This window comes from Lactuca virosa, chromosome 9 (genome assembly GCF_052849685.1).
Source record: "Lactuca virosa cultivar CGN04683 chromosome 9, Lactuca_virosa_CGN04683_v6, whole genome shotgun sequence".
Classification (NCBI taxonomy): Eukaryota; Viridiplantae; Streptophyta; class Magnoliopsida; order Asterales; family Asteraceae; genus Lactuca; species Lactuca virosa.
The window spans coordinates 278,672,498-278,692,113 of NC_136434.1; the positions used below are offsets into that span (position 1 = coordinate 278,672,498).

Below are 19,616 nucleotides of genomic sequence, written 5' to 3' on the forward strand. Positions count from 1 at the left end.
TAAAGGCACAAACCATACAAGAGATTCAAATTATCTTTATAAAAAATCACATTCTTTTCTAACATTTTCATCCTTGTATCTATTTACAATTTGATATAATAACTTCAGGTATGTAAGTTGTTTAGGAAGGTAACTACATAAGCATATTCAAGTTTTTTTTTGATATAGACGTGTTCAGTTTCGTTATCGTCATCTTCATATGGCTCTTCTTCGGTATCTTGCAGACTTTTGGAGATGATGCCCACCTTTGACTCTGTTACCTCGCTTCGGTAGGAATTTAGAAGCTAACTTACAAAGTAATTTTATCAAAAGGCATACAATCCATTTAATCAAAAGGTAAATTACACAGGTTAGAAATATTATCAATACAAAGGAAAAAACTTGCCTTAATTCAATTTTTGTAGATAAAAGACATGAGATTGTTTCTTTTTTTAGGTTTTTTTCTACCTTTATATCTTCCCCTGCATAGATATGTGCTCTCCTTTGAACGTCACAAGCTTCTTTGCCCAACCCCTTCTTTTTTTCACAACCTAACTTAAGAAATCAGAGTATCAGACATATAGATTAAGTAATTTTATGAATCAAAATTATAAATCAGAATATCAGAAACATACATGGCAGTCTTGACGATGGGTTGATCGCGATGGACAAAGATGATTATAGTGGAGGTCAACTCCTCAAAGATTATTCAGATTCATCACCTTGCTGACCTGAAGTCGTGAATCAGCAATGATAGGAGTGGGGTCGACCGAAATCAGAGATGATGGAAGCTGTGGCAGCCCGAATCGACGATGATGCAGACACGGGTGAGAGGACCCAAAAAATGTCAGTGCTATTACCGTAGTTTTGGAAAACGGCATCAAAAAATACGTTTATTAGTGCAACTTTTAAAAGTAGCATAAAAAAAATGCATTTATTTGTGCTTTTTAAGAAAACAGCATCAAAAAATACATTTATTATTAGTGCGGTTTTAGAAAACCGCATCAAAAAATACATTTATTAATGCGATTTTGAAAAACAACATCAAAAAATGCATTTATTAGTGCTTTTAAAGAAAATAGCATCAAAAAATGCATTTGTTAGAGCGAAAGTATTTTAATGGTGCGGTTTTAGGCTACGACCGCACCAAAAAAAAACCTCATCGCATAAAAAAATACGTTTTGTACTAGTGAAAATGTTAGCTTCCATAAACAAACAAAACGTCGGTTGAACTTCAAGTTGTTCACATAAATCTTACTTCATTAATCAAGTGATATTGTGAATAACTGAATATATCTCAAATATTATAGCTGTTCCAAAAATGATATCTAATATCAACCACATGCATCATTTAACATTGCCACATGTCATCACCTTATTCACAATGTCACGTGGCATTTTTTCTATTTTTCAAATTACCTTTAATTCCACTTGTCAAATTCTAATTTTTTGTCTTTTAAATTAAAATCTGTTAAAAGAATACAGTATATGAAATCCGCTTAATTTAAAGAAAGTAAATACCTCCTTAAAATCTCACGTAATTTTTGCAGGGAAGGTATGAAATTCAAATAAACCTTCTTAATTATCGTAATCAAAATTCGGTCAATCACTTTAAAAATAACTCTAATTTGAAGAAACTTTACAAACATTGCTTCACTCACGTAACTTTTGCAAGGAATGTATCAAACTTTGATATCCTTTCCAAAAATCATTTTTATAAGTTACGTACTATGTATAACTCACTTCTAATTCATCTGTTATCACCGTCTCTTGAAATATTAAGTTATAGCATCGTGTTCCAAAGTTTTGCATCATCACAGTGGAAAATCGTCATCTCAATCACAATCACAGAGTTCAATCCTTTCGGTAAGTTTATAAAAAACTACTTTTAAATTGTTTGTTTATCTTTTGTTTCTTCTTGTGTTTTTTTTAATGTGTGTGTTGTTTTTTAACATCAGTTTCTGCTTCTCAATTTGTATGCGGGTGTGTGCATGTTTAACTGTTTATGTTCCTAAATTAATGCAAGATAAAACATATTATTGTGACTTTTGACTTTTCATTCCATGTATCAAAATGTGGTAGATGGTCTGTAACTATCTAAGTATAAGTTCTGGAGCAACATTCAAACTGTAAAAAACTAAGATGAAAAAATATTTTTCATGTAGACTTTTGTTGACCTGGAGAGTTAGAAATGAACTAAATTGTCTTTTTTAAGCCCCTGTTTTCCATCCTAAGTCCTTGCTTTCAAGATTGGGATTCAAACTTGAAACCGTTTACAGCAATATAATTTAAAAAAAATTAACTGTTATGCATATTTTTTTTCAACTGTGCTGTTTTATGTGTTTTCCTATTTATTTGAAAGTGGTTATACTTCTTTTGTGTGATGGAATGGAAACAGGAAAAGGAATGGAATGGTCTATTATAACTATTATTGTGGGTTTTTTTTATTTTAATGTAGATTTATTAAATTGAAAAATACAAATACTTTTTTCTGTCCCCAACTATTTATGATTTCTGTATGACCAAGGGGCAAAAACGTTATTTTTACAGTTTTCTTGGTTGTTTACACATTTCTTACATATTGACCTAAATGTGTATTTGCATAGATTCAATCTACTTCCAATTAAAAAAAACATATAAATATTCTTCATAACTCCATTGGTTTCATTACGCATAGCAGGTAAGAAAGTGAATACCTCCTTAAAATCTTGATAACTTCAGTGCTGTTATATGTGTTTTCCTATTTATTTAAAAGTGGTTATATTTTTTTGGTGTGATGGAATGGAAACAGGAAAAGGAATGGAATGGTCTATTATCACTATTATTGTGGCTTTTTTTTAATGTTGATTGACTAAAGTGAAAAATACAAATACTTTTTTCTGTCCCCAACTCTCTATGATTTCTGTATGAGCAAGGGGCAAAAACGTCATTTTTACAAATATGTTGGCTATTTAACACATTTCATCCATATTTACCTAAATGTGTCTTCTCATACGTCAATCTACTTCCAATTCAAAAAAAAACATATAAATAATCTTCATAACTTCAGTGATTTCATTAAGGAAATTTACAATTTCCATATTTTGTATTTTGGGCATTGCTGCATATATTTGTAAATTAAAAATTTTTAGTCGTTATGATTTCTCTCTACCTTATTTCACAGTTTTACACATTTGGTACACAATTGACCTAAATGTGTTATGTCGTTTATGCAATTGAAATTGTGTTTTCTTATGTTCATTACCACATTCTTGCACAGATTAATGGAAAACAGGAAGATTAGCATGATAAGTGAGTTGGCTCTCTCACTAGACGACTATACCATTAAGGTCCGTGTCATCTGTCTGTGGAAACAAACTTCATGGAATCAACAAATTCGTATGATTGGCATGATATTGATGGATGAAATGGTATGTTATAACTTACGTATGTTAACTTACGATTATATGTATTATATGTATGCGTATTATAACTTACATATTTTATATATCATTACATTTATTGTATGCTTATTACTTAATATTTGATTTTTTATCTTAAGGGCTCAAAAATTGAATGTAATGTGGACAAACCATTTGCATCGCTTCAAGGAAAATCTTTTGAAGAATATGGTGATTTCTACATTCATAAACCCACATTAGGGTTAAATGAAGGTGTTATAAAGTTTGTTGATGGTCCACACAAACTCTATTTCCAGTATACCATGAAGGTAACTAAATGCACAGATTTTTGCAGGCCACACAATTCTTTTGATTTTGCAGACTTCCAACAACTTAATGATAATGCAATCAACCCGAAAATTTCATTTGGTCAGTGCATTTCCTTTCAACCCATTCCTAATGGATTAAAATATTTAAATTTCATTTTTACACCAAAAAAAACATACTTACATTTTTCCTTTTGTATAATATAGATGTTATAGGAAACGTTTTCCGGTGTTTTCCATTGGAACCTGCAAAGGACAAACAGGAAAAGAAAATCACCTTCAAAATGGAAGATTTAGAGTGGGTTTCATTTTTTATACCTATAATTATTCTTCTTATGATATATTTTTTTACTAATTTTCATCATTTTTTACAGAGGACGCGAAGTTTTTGTTACTCTATGGGGAAGGTATGCTGACGAAATTAATGCATATGTCTCTAAGCATACTGGTCATTTTGTTTTGCTTATTCAATGTGCTAAGTTGAAGCTTGTCCGAGGTACTTACTTATTAAATTATTCATTTGTAATATTTATATTGATAACAGAAAATAACATTGCCACATGTCATCACCTTATTCACAATGCCACATGGCATTTTTTCTATTTTTCAAATTACCTTTAATTCCACTTGTCAAATTCTAATTTTTTGTCTTTTAAATTAAAATCTGTTAAAAGAATACAGTATATGAAATCCGCTTAATTTGAAGAAAGTAAATACCTCCTTAAAATCTCACGTAATTTTTGCAGGGAAGGTATTAAATTCAAATAAACCTTCTTAAGTATCGTAATCAAAATTTGGTCAATCACTTTAAAAATAACTCTAATTTGAAGAAACTTTACAAACATTGCTTCACTCACGTAACTTTTGCAAGGAATGTATCAAACTTTGATATCCTTTCCAAAAATCATTTTTATAAGTTACGTACTATGTATAACTCACTTCTAATTCATCTGTTATCACCGTCTCTTGAAATATTGAGTTATAGCATCGTGTTCCAAAGTTTTGCATCATCATAGTGGAAAATCGTCATCTCAATCACAATCACAAAGTTCAATCCTTTCGGTAAGTTTATAAAAAACTACTTTCAAATTGTTTGTTTATCTTTTGTTTCTTCTTGTGTTTTTTTTAATGTGTGTGTTGTTTTTTAACATCAGTTTCTGCTTCTCAATTTGTATGCAGGTGTGTGCATGTTTAACTGTTTATGTTCCTAAATTAATGCAAGATAAAACATATTATTGTGACTTTTGACTTTTCATTCCATGTATCAAAATGTGGTAGATGGTCTGTAACTATCTAAGTATAAGTTTTGGAGCAACATTCAAACTGTAAAAAACTAAGATGAAAAAATATTTTTCATGTAGACTTTTGTTGACCTGGAGAGTTCGAATGAACTAAATTGCCACATGTAAATCTATGATATGAATTTGTTAACATGCGAAAAATTATTAAATTTCGTTTTCAGATCGTCCTTATGTCAATAACACCTACATGGCCACAAAACATTATATTGAAGATGACATTGAGGAGATAACCACATTCAAAAAAAGGTTATGTGAAATTTCTACATGATTCTCATTACGTTTTAATGTTTTAATAATATAGAGTTATACTATCTAACATTAATTAACTTAATTAGTTTACAAGCAAAAAAAAGCTCTTTCACTTCTTCGGTTTCACGTAACTCGGGATCATCCATCATGTATTCACTACATGATGACTTTCTTCAAAAAAACTCTTTTCACCAAATATCCGCTATTCACGAATTAGACGAGGTATATGAATTATCCTGTTTTTTATTTAGTTAATTCAATACTTTAATCTTTACTACACCTAAATACACCTACTATCATAGGGAGGTTGTGCAGTAATTCTTGGCACAATAAAGATGTTTGAAGATAAACGGAATTGGTATTATAATGCTTGCAAAAATTGCAAGTCAAAGGTTGAAATAGTTAAGGTTTCAGATGAGACAGTCAGTGACTTAGATCATTTACAAGAGAAAGAGATTATGGTGTGTACGAATGAAAAGTGCAAGGACAAAGTTGTTACTGCTCAACCAAGGTGTGTAATAAATATTAACTTAGTATATTATTCTTCATTATTAGTATATTTAATTTACAATTTTTAATTTTTTATGTGTTTCTTTAGTTTTATGATCAAAGTTCGAGTTCAAGGTTTAGTTGGTGTTGTCAGTCTTACGATCTTTGATTGTGAAGTCAGAAATATTCTGAAATTATCTGCTGCTGATTTATTATCAAAATATGAAAGGGTATATCTTTCTTATACGCAATACCATTTTGCTAAATACAACTTAACTTTCACACATTAATTTAATTGTTATTATCTATTAATATTTTTTTTGTAGTTCGGCAATACAAGTGAGTTTCCTATTGAGTTGAATGCCATGATCAACAAAAAATTGGCTTTCAAGATTGTTGTCAAAACATTTAATTTTTCAAGATTTGGTCGTTCTTACAACATTTCCAAAATAACGAATAATGTTGACATTATTTCTGCTTTGGAGAAGATTGAGAAAAAGAGTAGGATTGAACAGGTAAAAATACACCAACTTAATTAATTTAAAACAAACATATTTTGAAAATACTATTTTCTAGATTCCTTAACCCAACATACTATTTTATTTTATCCATAATTTTATAGGACATGGATACTGAATCTGTTAATATAATTGGCTCAGAATTTGCATCTCAAGAAACAGTTGGTTGTAAGGTAAACTACAATACAACATCATTTACTCTTATACATGTTATCCTTTATATTACTAAATCAACATTATTTCTTTTTTAATTTAAGGATGCTACTTCCCACACTGCTGATAATACTCCTATGTCGAATATTCCCTCTGGCATTTGTACAAGTCCATCATCAAGAACAGCCAACAATCTCAATTCACCACCTACAAGTGCCAAACGTAAACTTGTAGATGTTTACGATCTTGATGATGACGTTTATGAATCAGCAACCAAACCTAATGCACCCCGTATTGGAGATGAAAAAGTTGGTGGAACAACAAAATTGTTGATTCCTAAAGTTGAAAAGTGATCATGTTTATGAAGACAAAAACTTCAATCTTTCTTTGCTACTCTATGCTATTTTCTGAACCATTTTTTTTAATGTTTCCTTACTTTTACTGTGATTTTCTTTGGGATTTTAATATTTAGTGTTTGGTACACTATGGATATTTATTCGTGTTGGGTTTTACTTTTTCTTTTATTATAAGCAATTTGGATTTGATTCTTTATGCAATAATTATATTGCACTTTATATTTGGACATTACATTCATATTTTCTTTGTATAAATATTCTTCATAACTCCATTGGTTTCATTACGCATAGCAGGTAAGAAAGTGAATACCTCCTTAAAATCTTGATAATTTCAGTGCTGTTATATGTGTTTTCCTATTTATTTAAAAGTGGTTATATTTTTTTGGTGTGATGGAATGGAAACAGGAAAAGGAATGGAATGGTCTATTATCACTATTATTTTGGCTTTTTTTAATGTTGATTGATTAAAGTGAAAAATACAAATACTTTTTTCTGTCCCCAACTCTTTATGATTTCTGTATGAGCAAGGGGCAAAAACGTCATTTTTACAAATCTGTTGGCTATTTAACACAAAATTGTTGATTCCTAAAGTTGAAAAGTGATCCTATTTATGAAGACAAAAACTTCAATCTTTCTTTGCTAATCTATGCTATTTTCCGAGCCATTTTTTTTAAATATTTCCTTTCTTTTACTGTGATTTTGTTTGGGATTTTAATATTTTGTGTTTGGTGCACTATGAATATTCATTCGTGTTAGGTTTTACTTATTCTTTTATTATAAGCAATTTGGATTTGATTCTTTATGCAATAATTATATTGCACTTTATATTTGGACATTACATTCATATTTTCTTCATAATCGTCTTTTATATTACAGTAAATCAAGGTATTTTTCTGTGTAGTCTCTTTCACATCCTGCAACAAAATTTAACCGGTCAACCAAATACAAAGAATTTTTAACTCTTATTATTGGATATATTTTTAAATCTTCACAAATTTCTTTCACAGTCTATGATTCTTATACATAACTTGACTTGATGTATAAGTAATTTTATGCTACATTCTAAAACTAATAATTTGCAGAGTCAATATTTGTTATTTATATCAAATACTAGGCTACAACTCGTGTTTTACGCGGTTTGACAACTTAAAATAGCAAAAGTATAACTTTTGTATAATGTTATAAATAACAATAATATAGTCACCACTAAGGGCACTATAAGTGATAAAATAATAATTTTATAAATAACAAAAATATAGCCGTATGGTAAAATTTTCCAAAAATTTTAATTGTGATATGGTGCAACATACGGTTATTTTAAAAAGGAAGATATTTGTTTTCATGAATTTTAATTTTTCTATCTTTATATAATAGCTTAATTTATGAAATCCTTATTTACGTTTTTTTTTTAAATTGATTTTAGAATGTAAGAAAATAGTGCCTAATATGCAGGAATTACTATTAAAATGACATAGATCATTTATAATCAGGAACAAATTTGGTCAATCCCTTTCAAAATCACGCTAACTTGGGAAACGTTTCAAAGATATGTTCATTGACAGCTAATATTTTGGAATATTGTATAATTTCAAACCAAAGTTTGATATCCTTTCCAAAAATCATTTTTATAAGTTACATACTATGAATAACTCAATTCTAATTCATTTGTTATCACTGTTTCTTGAAATATTGAGTTTACAGCATCGTGTTCCAAAGTTTTGCATCATCACAGTGGAAAATCGTCCTTTCAATCACAATCACAGAGTTCAATCCTTCCGGTAAGTTTATAAAAAAAACTACTTTCAACTTGTTTGTTTATCTTTTGTTTCTTCTTGTGTTTTTTTAATGTGTGTGTTGTTTTTTAACATCAGTTTCTGCTTCTCAATGTGTATGCGTGTGTGTGCCTGCTTAACTGTTTATGTTCCTAAATCGATGCAAGATATAACATATGATTGTGACTTTTGACTTTTCATTCCATATATCAAAATGTGGTAGATGGTCTGTAACTTTATAAGTATAAGTTCTGGAGCAACATTCAAACTGTAAGAAACTAAGATGAAAAAGTATTTTTCATGTAGAGTATTGTTGACCTGAAGAGTCAGAATGAACTAAATTGTCTTTTTAAGCCCTTGTTTTCCATCATAAGTCCCTGCTTTCAACATTGGGATTCAAACTTGAAACCGTTTACAGCAATATAATTAAAAAAAAGTTAACTGTTATGCATGTTTTTTTTCAACTGTGCTATTTTCTGTGTTTTCCTATTTATTTGAAAGTGGTTATATTTGTTTGGTGTGATGAAATGGAAACAGGAAAATGAATGGGAATGGTCTGTTATAACTATTATTATTGTGGGTTTTTTTTGTTTTAATGTAGATTAATTAAAGTGAAAATACAAATACTTTTTTCCGAGGAGAGATCTATTTACATTTGAAGTTTATATAAAATGGAATTTTCATTTTTTTTAATGTAGATTAATTAAAGTGAAAAATACAAATACTTTTTTCTGTCCCCAACTATTTGTGATTTCTGTATGACCAAGGGGTAAAAACGTCATTTTTACAAATCAGTTCGCTATTTTACACATTTGGTGAAAAGTTGACCTAAATGTCTATTTGCATAGCAGGTAAGAAGACAAAACAATCTTAAATAGTTGGGGAATGACCTTATATCCATTTTACACATAAGTTTCTAACATCATTTTCACCTCCTCCTTTTTTTGGTTGTTAATCTTTTACTACATTCTTAAGGAAATTTACAATTTACAGTTAGTGTATTTATAGGCATTGCTGCAGAACCGAATTTGGTTTTCTGTTTTTCTGTAAAAAAAATGAAAATTCCATTTTATATAAACTTCAAATGTAAATAGATCTCTCCTCGGAAACAATGATTACAATTCTTTCCCCTACAATATGGTGAGCCTGTTGACCTTCGTATGTTTTCATTACAGTTGTGGGATCTGTTGATGAACATGGTTTGTAGTAATCTTTATGATCCATCGTTATGCTTCTGAAAATTATGATGATTTATATTGACTCCATATTTGCAATAGAATAAAGTCCATTAAGAATATGCAAATTATAACTTGTTTGTAATAAGAAAAATTAAACACAATAATGTTTGCATAAGGGTATTTTTGTCATTTTCAATGAATCTTTCCGTATCTTTGTCTTATTAATCTCGTAACCTCTTGTGCTGAATCGTATATTAAACTAGGTCAAAAATCGACATTCTGGGAAGACATTTGAGGGCCTCATCTAAAAAACGGGTTTTCCTTCTCTTTTCATAGTAGATTATTTATAAAATCATTCTTTTATTTGTTATATCAATATGAATATAAATTTTTTTGATGCAAGTATTAATATATATGGTTATCTATAAGTTACGTGTCTTTTAGAAATAATTTTTTTTTATAAAATTCTTATTTTAGTTGTCATGTTAACATACACTTATTTGTTGGAAGTATTGATTTTTATTAATGTAAAATATACAATACTTAAATATTACCAATTTTTAACTACTACATATTAATCGTATTAATGTCTCTGTTTTTGATGATTTTCAATTTTAAATTTTAATGGAATTATGGTCAATATACTTTTCATTACATACTTTTTTTGTTCCTAAGCTACAAACACGATATGGAATCAAACGAACATAAAGAAAGGCGCAGATTTAGAAAAATATATTTGGATCAACGAAGATCCAATGTTATGTCCAACTTGTCATTTGGTAATTCTTTATCTACACCTCAATTTACTTTCATTTTCAATAATGTTTTATATTTAACTTATCTTGAACAAATATTGTTTTATATCTTCTCATGTTTTATCTCATATAATCAAAGTATTTTCTAATTAACCATTGTTATTATTATATGTTCAATGTAGGTTATTCTCGGCAACATTTACAATCTTCAAACAATTCTATACATATTCGCGATGACAGTGAAAATTTGAATCCAAATATATCATCCGCTTATCAACATACAAGTTTCCAATCTACTTCAACTTTAAATATTAGAAATGCATTGTCTGATGCTGCTAGAGAGAACCGAAAACATAGAAAATTATATTTGGATAAGAAAAGATCCAATCAGATGTCCACATCGCCTAATGGTATATCGTTTTCTATCGGATAGACTAATTTTTTATTTTATACAATATTTTTCATCTCACACAATCCTCTGAATCTTAAATATTATTATGTTTTACCTACACTCTTTGCTACATTGCAATTAATTAAACATTATTATTTTATAAATCCCTTATATATCATTTCTAATTATATCACTAAAATTATTTTTTATTGTTTTCTTATTATATGTTAACTTACAATTATTTGTATCTGCATTATAACTTACATATTTTATATTCTTTTACAGTGCTTTCTAATATAACTACCAACATTCAAACACCTTCATCAAGCAAGTTTGTCAATATTGTCGGTAACAATGAAAATGCCATCCCAACTTTGTCATGTGGATATCAGCAAACACGGGTTCAATCTATTTCGAATATTTATATCGGCAGTCCATTGTTGAACAAGGCTAAAGATAAACGAAAAGAAAGGATATTTTATTTGGATACAAGAAGATCCAATCACATGTCCACCGTACCAATCGGTATATGATATATATCATCCTACCTAATTAATTTTATCCATATAAACTTATTCTTAATCTTGTAAAAAGATACTATGTTATTATACCTGTTTCTTTATTGTTCCCTACTTAATACATATTTATATCAACTTATCTTTTATTGATAGGTAATATTGGTCGTGATCAAGAATGTTTTCAATCTGCTTCTAATTTTACTACAAGAACTCCGTTGTCCAACATTTCAAATGGTACAAATACATTTATATTCAACTTAATGTTTGTTACTATATATGGTACACATAAAATAATATGTATTCATTTTTTTTATTTTTTATCTATTTACTTTATAAATTTAATTCTAATTGTCATACTTTTATTGTTAGTAAATGCACAATATTCTATATTGTCTGGTGACATGAGAGCTACGAATTCATCTTCAGTCACTCGATCTTCTTCCAGCAATTTATCATGCAGAAAACTAAATAAAAAAAGAAAGATTCCAAATATATCTCATATACCCATTTTGGACCTAACATCAGATGAAGATTTACGTGATCAACAGATTCATCAACAATTAATATCAGGTATTACAAAAGGAAAATAATAATTTTTTTTATAATCCCCTTGTATATTTAAATTATTACTCATTGCAACATTAAATTATTTCAAAGTTTTACAACTGTTTTTATTGAACAGATTACTTGGACCATGGTGACCAGACTTTTGTGTGTACGATGGGTCATGCACAATTATGGACATATGAAGCTCTTAAAGGCAATACTTCTGGAAAGAAAACTTCTTATTCCATGTGTTGTGGTAACGGAAAAGTTGAGCTTCCTGAATTAAAAGAAGCTCCAACAAATTATCAAAATCTCTTTCGTAATGTTGATCCAAAAGGAAAAAATTTCATGAAGAATATTCGTCGATTCAATTCGATGTTTTCCTTTACTTCAATGGGTGGAAAATTTGATTCTTCCATTAATAGAGGCAATGCTCCATACGTTTTCAGACTTAGCGGTCAAAATTACCATTGCATGGGAAGTCTTCTACCTACAGATGGATCCAAACCAAAGTTTTCGCAACTATACATATATGATACTGAAAATGAAATAACAAATAGACAACATGCTTTCAGGTATAACTTTATTAATTTTTTTTATAAACCATTGCTTTTATAAGTTTGATATAATTATTACTTGCTAAATTTTACATATAACCGTTGTTGTTAACAGTACACAGAACGAAGGGTGCACATCAACTTCTCATTCTCTTGATATTGAAATCATTAGCTTTTTGAAGGTCATGTTGGATTCAATCAATGAGCTGGTTAAGTGTTATAGAATGGCCAGAGACTGTTTTGATGAAAATCCTCATATAGATCTAAAGCTACGTCTTATAGGAAGAAGGAAACAAGATGGAAGGACATATAACTTACCTACTACTTCTGAGGTTGCTGCTTTAATTGTTGGTGACATTGGTGATGCAATTGATAATAGAGATATCATCGTAACAACTAAATCAGGAAGTCTACAACGTATAAACGAATTACATCCGGCTTACCTTGGTCTTCAGTACCCACTACTCTTTCCATATGGAGATGATGGATATAGAGTTGACATACCTCACAGAGATGTTGATCATTCAACTAATACCAAACGTCGTTTCTGTACAATGAGAGAATTCTTTGCTTATAGAATTCAAGACAGAGTTAATGTTTTTTCATTAATTCTTAATTCAAGAAGGCTTTTTCAACAGTTTCTGGTTGATGCTTATACGATGATTGAAACTGAGAGACTATATTACATACGCAACCAGTAAAAAGTTCTTAGATGCGAATCTTATGAAACTTTAAAAAGCGTACAAAGTCATGGTAATACTGATATTTCCAACGTTGGAAAACGTGTTATCTTGCCTTCTTCTTTTACGGGTGGTGCACGCTACATGATGCAAAACTATTTAGATGCCATGTCGCTTTGTAAGTGGTTTGGATACCCAGATTTTTTCATAACCGTAACATGCAATCCAAAGTGGCCTGAAATTAAAAGGTTTCTTGCTGACACCACACTTAATCCCGAAGATAGGCCTGATATCTTGTCTAGATTATTCAAAATTACGTTGGATTCTTTGATTAAAGACTTAAAGAAGAAGAGGTTATTAGGTTCGGTCCAAGCAGGTACCATATATTACAATATAGTGTTATCAAAATGTTTTTTTATGTTTTTTATTATCTTATAATATTATATTTATTTAAATCTACAGTTGTTTATACGGTGGAGTTTCAAAAGCGTGGTCTGCCTCACGCACATATATGTTTATTCATGCACTCTGATTACAAACTTCCTACTGTTGAACATATTGATCGAGTTATTTCGGCTGAAATTCCAAACAAAGACGATGATCCAGAATTGTACTCACTTGTCAGTGAGTTCATGATGCATGGTCCATGTGGTTCTGATAATCCTAAATGCCCATGCATGAGTGAAAACAAGTGTTCAAAAAACTTCCCGAAGCCATTCTTGGAGAATACTTCCGTTGATTCAAATGGTTATCCTATATATAGGAGACGTAATGATGGATCTTTTATAGAAAAGTCGGGTGTTAAGTTAGACAACAGAAGTGTTGTTCTATATCACAAAACCCTTTTGAAACGATATCAGGCTCACGTTAATGTTGAGTGGTGCAATCAAGCGGCTTCCATCAAATATTTGTTTAAATATATTAACAAGGGTCCTGATCGGGCTACTGTTGAAGTTTCACAAAACAACAACGGAGGTGATAATGATGATGCTCCAGTTGATGAAATAAAGGACTACTATGATTGTAGGTATTTGTCTGCATGTGAAGCTTCGTGGCGTATATATGGATTTGATGTTCATTACAGATATCCGTCAGTTGTAAGGCTTCCGTTCCATCTTCCTAGAAAATAAAATGTTGTATACGGAGAAGATGATGATATTGAAGATGTCCTCAACAAACAATTTGTTTCTTATTCGATGTTCCTATCTTGGATGAGTTGTAATGAACATAATGAGGATGCACGAAAACTTTCTTATGTTGAGTTTCCTACAAAATTTGTATGGAAACAAGAAGATCGTTGTTGGGAGCCAAGAAAAAAAGGGTTTTCTATTGGGAGGATTCACACAGTTTCACCTAATCTCGGTGAAGCATATTTTTTGAGAATTCTTTTAAATAAAGTCAAAGGTCCGAAATCGTTTGCAGATATTCGTACGGTTAATGGACAAATATGCCCTACTTTTAGAGATGCATGTTATGCTCTTGGACGTTTAGAAGATGATAGAGAATATATTGATGTCATCGACGAAGCAAGTCATTCAGGATCTGGTTATTATTTACGGTTTCTATTTGCAACTATGCTAAAGTCTAATAGTTTGTCTAAACCGTGTTATGTTTGGGAAAATACTTGGCAATACTTATCCGATGGAATTCTCTACAATCAACGAATAAGATTAAAGTCTCCAGGTATTATTATTTTTGTCATTCCTTACATTTTATACATTAATTATATATTTTTTAAATGCTAAATATATTATTATTTGAAATTTTGATGTTTTTTTATAAATATTTAAAAGTTTTTTTACACATTATTTTTATTACGTGATAATTGTCTATATTTATCTTTTAATAATTAACTCTGCAATTGTATAGGTTTATCCCTTAATGACGATCAGGTTAAAAACTTGACGCTATATGAGATTGAAAAAATTCTACTCCAAAACAGTTCAAGCCTTAAAGATTTTGTTGGGAAGCCTTACCCTGATCATGATTCGGTATCTTCTTCAAACAACCGTTTGATTACTGAGGAGTTAGATTTTGATATGAACAATCTACAAAAAGAATCTCATCAACTACTTGATTCATTAACAATTGAACAACGATCAATTTTTTATGAAATCATGACAGCTGTTAAACAGAAAAAAGGAGGTGTGTTTTTTGTTTATGGCTATGGAGGTACCGGTAAAACTTATCTTTGGAAGACTTTATCTGCATCTATAAGATCTAAAGGTGATATCGTTCTAAATGTTGCTTCAAGTGGTATTGCTTCATTGTTACTAACCGGAGGTAGAACAGCACACTCACGTTTTATAATTCCTTTCTTACTGAGGATTCCTTTTGTTCTTTTGCACCGGATAGTGATGTAGCCGAATTGTTAAAAAAAACATCATTGATTATATGGGACGAGGCACCTATGATTCATAAGCATGCATTTGAAGCCTTGGATCGTTCTTTGAAAGATATATTGAGTTGTGATTTTCGTGGAAACTCAAAATTGCCATTTGGAGGAAAAACAATTGTCTTTGGAGGCGATTTTAGACAAATTCTACCGGTTGTTTCTAATGGAAGCAGGCAAGACATTGTGAATGCTTCTTTAAGTTCCTCTTATATTTGGTCAAGTTGCAAAGTCTTAACATTAACAAAAAACATGAGGTTAAGTGTTCTCGCATCTGATATTCAAGAAACGGCGACTTGTGCAAAATGGATTTTGGATATAGGAGAAGGAAAAGTTGGTGGTTTGAATGATGGTGATGCAATTATTGATATTCCCAATTATTGATATTCCCACTGATCTTCTCATTGTTGATTCAGTTGATCCTATTGGTTCATTAATTGGATTTGTCTATCCTTCTATTGTTGAAAATGCAAAGAATCCGGTTTATTTTCAAGAAAGAGCAATCATTGCACCGAAGAATGAAGTCGTTCAAGAGATTAATGAGCGTTTGTTAAAATTATTTTCAAGAAAGAGCAATCATATGGATTATATATCAAGGTAATAAGGAAGGGGTAAAACCCCAACTTGTTACAATGTAGCTTGGAAGCACACTTAATTGGACGACATCTGAACAGACACAAATGCCAACCAAAACCAAAAGATCAAAAGTTGCGATTACACACCCACGTCTAATTTTTAACCGGAGCTAACCGAAGAGTCACCCCATTTTAACGCCACTTGACACTTCTAAAAATAAAATCACCCCATATGCGATTATTCCAAAATCAAATGCAATTACACATTTCACATGGCCTACATATCTTCTTTTTCTCGGACACATCAGAAAAAAACAAAAGTGGGTTTGATAATATATTTGAACCTAACTGGGAAGTAAGTATTAAAAGTGGGTTTGAGTTCTACCTTGGATTCGCCCCCACATTGTATATTACTTAGTTATATTGCTTACGATAACAAATATATTATTATATTTTATAATCAGAAACAACCACAAAAGTGACCGCCATATACCGAGATAAACACCATGACAATGAATCTAGTATCCAAATATAACCTGACACGTTTATTTCATTTAAAATAACTGTAGGAGAAGCAGCCAGCTTCTCGTCTTGCCACGTAAATCATGTCATCTAGAAGCTTGCACCATGAACTCACATATACTGTTTTCGTCAAAAAATCAACTAAGAATATTAAACGTAGACTTGGCCGCTTTCCGCTGGTTTCAAATACACCCTAAATTTACAGCGGTTCTTATCCATACCGAAAACAAAACCCAAAATTATCACTTCTGTTTAGCATGGCAACAACATTTTCCGATGTCCACCCCTCCATCATTCAGACCCACATTTTACCACGTCTCGACGGTCTATCTCTCTTCTCCACCGCAGCCGCATCATCATACTTACAACACCTCTGCACCGATGAAAATCTCTGGTCTCATATTTGCAAATCCACCTGGCCCTCAATTGCCGACCCACGTCTCCATGATATCATCTCCACTTTCTCCGCCGGTCACCGCTCTTTTTTCCAAGACTCCTTCCCGGCCCTAGTCACCGACGTCAACCACCAGAACCATCTTCATGATCTTAACTGTTCATCTCATCGTTCGCCATCCCAACTCATATCAGCCGTCGACATTCGTTACCAAAATGACATTATTTACTCCATAGCTGAATTTACAGAGACAACAGATGAGTTTTTATCGTCTCCATTGCGGATTAAACTAAACCATGACCTTGAATCCAAACATGCACCTGGAATCTTGCGATCCATCAACCTGAATGTTGACGAGTTTGCAGGTGCAGATGAAGCAACAGTTTCACACCTGGAAGAATCCCTGAGTTTAAACTGGATCATAATCGACCCAACCCAAAAACGGGCAGGAAACATATCGAGTATCAAACCGATTGGTGTAAGGCAAGGCTGGATGACTAACCAGACATATCTCGTATACGCCATTGTTTTACCGGGGTGTGATCCAAATAAGATGGTACAATGTAGAATACAGGTGGTACTCGCTGTGGCTGCCGGAGGCGTGGGACTGCATGTGAAAGAGGTGATGCTAGAGCTAATGGACTTGGATTTTTGCCGCTTAAAGGGTAGGGACTTTTTGGTAAGTATACAAGGAGCACTTTCGGAAGAAAATAATGTGAGGAGGAAAATGGTTGATGCTGAGGAGAGCCGACGTCGTTACCAAGTGTTCAAGAGGATCTCCATCAACTCTCATTCCGACATGCCAAGTAAAATACAAAGTAATGTACAGGAATTGCAGAGTAATATCGGTACTCTATGCCGTTGTCTCTTTACAAAGATTGTTTCATTTGTTGAAACTTGAAAGTTCAAATACAATGCATCGTTATTCGTCTTAAAACATTTGAATTTGTTATTTGTTTAAATGTCAAAATTGATTTCTCAAGTTCTTTTTACCTCTCGCCTTCGTTTATGTTTCTTTTTTTTTAAGTTTTAGCGTGTATGTCGCTTCTGTGCTTTCAATAGAATCACTCGACAAATATTTTATTTACCTTTCCTTCCTACTTGACCTGTGATGTGGAACAAAATCGGACTTAACGATGAATTATATATTAGTTTGTTGCAAAACACTTTGAAATCAAATGGCATGTGTTGAGGTCAGATAAATGATTACCATTGTTGATTAATTATTTGTAAATGAACGGTTTTTATGTTATAAATACTAGTTGCTAATCTAATTAGCAACAGCTGGTCTATTAAGTGTCAAATCTTACCATGGTATTAATGAATTTGTTTGTATATAAAATAATAATATTTATAGATACTTTTACATTTCACACAGTGATTTACCATGCACTTAACAAAGAGTTGACACATGAATGTACATGTCCGAGGATGATGTGCCAGATATAATTTTCAAAGAAAATTACTAAATTGGTCTATTTGGTTGTTTTCTTTGTGTTACGCAAGTGATCGGGAAAAACAATAAAGAAACGACTAAGATAATTAACATATAATTATGGTTTCGTGGATGTGACATGCCTCCACATGCAGGTACCGAAGAACTTTTTTATTACTCTCGATTGTTTTCAAAATGATTATATTGGAATATGTAGCTACCAATACTTATATCCGTAAACCCTAGCAACTGTTGGACCGAGATCATATGAAAGTAAATATGTAATAACTAAAAACGTCCATATCATAGCGGCTTACATGCCCTGCAACCCCACGTGGGATAAGTGTTTATGGTCTACAACTTTAGGCCTAACATCCCTCACCCTACTTCAAACTCGTCGTTCGGGTTTGTTCAGTTCATTCCGGGTCAATTTATTTATTTAGGTCACCAAATTCCAAGTCACATTTTAACAATCTTAATCTTCAATGTGACATGAATTATCTTCAACGATCAAGGATTCTCAATAGTCATCTCCTTCTTGCTAGTTTTCCTTTGAAGAGTTATTTCTGCGGATATTCACCACATCGAGCTAGGAAATATGAATTTCACCATTGGTAGCATCTTTGTTAACATATTTTCCGGGTTCTCTTCAATTATTATATTCTCAATAGAGAAAATATCTTCTTCAAGAACACCATGAATGGAATTCAGCTTCATATTAATATGTTTCATTTCTCTATACCGGATTATTTGCCAGACTCAATGCATTATGACTGCCACGATACAAAGTTGGTTTCTCCATCTTCAACCTGACACTATGAAATAAACCGTGTAGCCATATTTATTTTGTAGATTTTTGTATTTGTTGCAACAAGTCTGAAGCTTCTGAAGATTAATTAGTTATGTATTTTGTATTTTTTGTAATTGATATTTTCTGTTTAAGATATTATCTTTCTAGAATGATGCTTAAGACTATTATTACGCTCCTAACTTAATGAGTTGTTTGTTAGACTGCCATGTGGTCTAGTCCTAAGTGTCCTTATTTGATTGGATAACACATACCTTAAGTTTATTTTTCTTATTAATAGGTGTGTGTATGTCATGTATAGTCTCAATTTTCAGAATAATTTTTTCATTTTTAATTTAGAAT

The 19,616-nt window shown here is 31.2% G+C and overlaps 3 protein-coding genes across 3 annotated transcripts; all 3 read left to right on the forward strand.

The window, feature by feature from the left end:
• The first annotated feature begins 760 nt into the window (after nucleotides 1–760).
• LOC145140570 (uncharacterized) lies at nucleotides 761–15,511 on the forward strand. The gene is made up of 25 exons (XM_079074015.1): nucleotides 761–825; nucleotides 3,239–3,389; nucleotides 3,521–3,788; nucleotides 3,893–3,983; nucleotides 4,060–4,181; nucleotides 4,671–4,747; nucleotides 4,840–4,864; nucleotides 5,148–5,232; nucleotides 5,322–5,457; nucleotides 5,538–5,746; nucleotides 5,834–5,954; nucleotides 6,051–6,239; nucleotides 6,347–6,415; nucleotides 6,500–6,744; nucleotides 8,453–8,529; nucleotides 10,639–10,866; nucleotides 11,133–11,372; nucleotides 11,519–11,599; nucleotides 11,735–11,935; nucleotides 12,048–12,486; nucleotides 12,584–13,165; nucleotides 13,208–13,524; nucleotides 13,611–14,204; nucleotides 14,298–14,831; nucleotides 15,018–15,511. The coding sequence occupies exons 1-25, from the start codon at nucleotides 761–763 to the stop codon at nucleotides 15,509–15,511; spliced, it is 5,640 nt and encodes a 1,879-aa protein (XP_078930141.1).
• Nucleotides 15,512–15,558: 47 nt separating this feature from the next.
• Nucleotides 15,559–16,141, forward strand: LOC145140571 (uncharacterized). Its single transcript, XM_079074016.1, has 2 exons — nucleotides 15,559–15,892; nucleotides 15,957–16,141. The coding sequence occupies exons 1-2, from the start codon at nucleotides 15,559–15,561 to the stop codon at nucleotides 16,139–16,141; spliced, it is 519 nt and encodes a 172-aa protein (XP_078930142.1).
• A 753-nt stretch (nucleotides 16,142–16,894) lies between these two features.
• Nucleotides 16,895–17,932, forward strand: LOC145140572 (F-box protein At2g27310-like). The gene has a single exon (XM_079074017.1). The coding sequence runs from the start codon at nucleotides 16,895–16,897 to the stop codon at nucleotides 17,930–17,932; it is 1,038 nt and encodes a 345-aa protein (XP_078930143.1).
• Nucleotides 17,933–19,616: the final 1,684 nt, after the last annotated feature.

Excerpts from the sequence above, each read along its gene's own strand:
- LOC145140572 (XM_079074017.1), top strand. The coding sequence starts at position 16,895 with ATGGCAACAACATTTTCCGATGTCCACCCCTCCATCATTCAGACCCAC.
- LOC145140570 (XM_079074015.1), top strand. The coding sequence starts at position 761 with ATGATGGAAGCTGTGGCAGCCCGAATCGACGATGATGCAGACACGGGT. Across the intron at positions 3,789-3,892 it reads CAACCCGAAAATTTCATTTG|ATGTTATAGGAAACGTTTTC; the intron begins GTCAGTGCATTT and ends TGTATAATATAG. Across the intron at positions 4,182-4,670 it reads TAAGTTGAAGCTTGTCCGAG|CATCGTGTTCCAAAGTTTTG; the intron begins GTACTTACTTAT and ends ATTGAGTTATAG.
- LOC145140571 (XM_079074016.1), top strand. The coding sequence starts at position 15,559 with ATGATTCATAAGCATGCATTTGAAGCCTTGGATCGTTCTTTGAAAGAT. Across the intron at positions 15,893-15,956 it reads AGTTGGTGGTTTGAATGATG|TTGATCCTATTGGTTCATTA; the intron begins GTGATGCAATTA and ends TTGTTGATTCAG.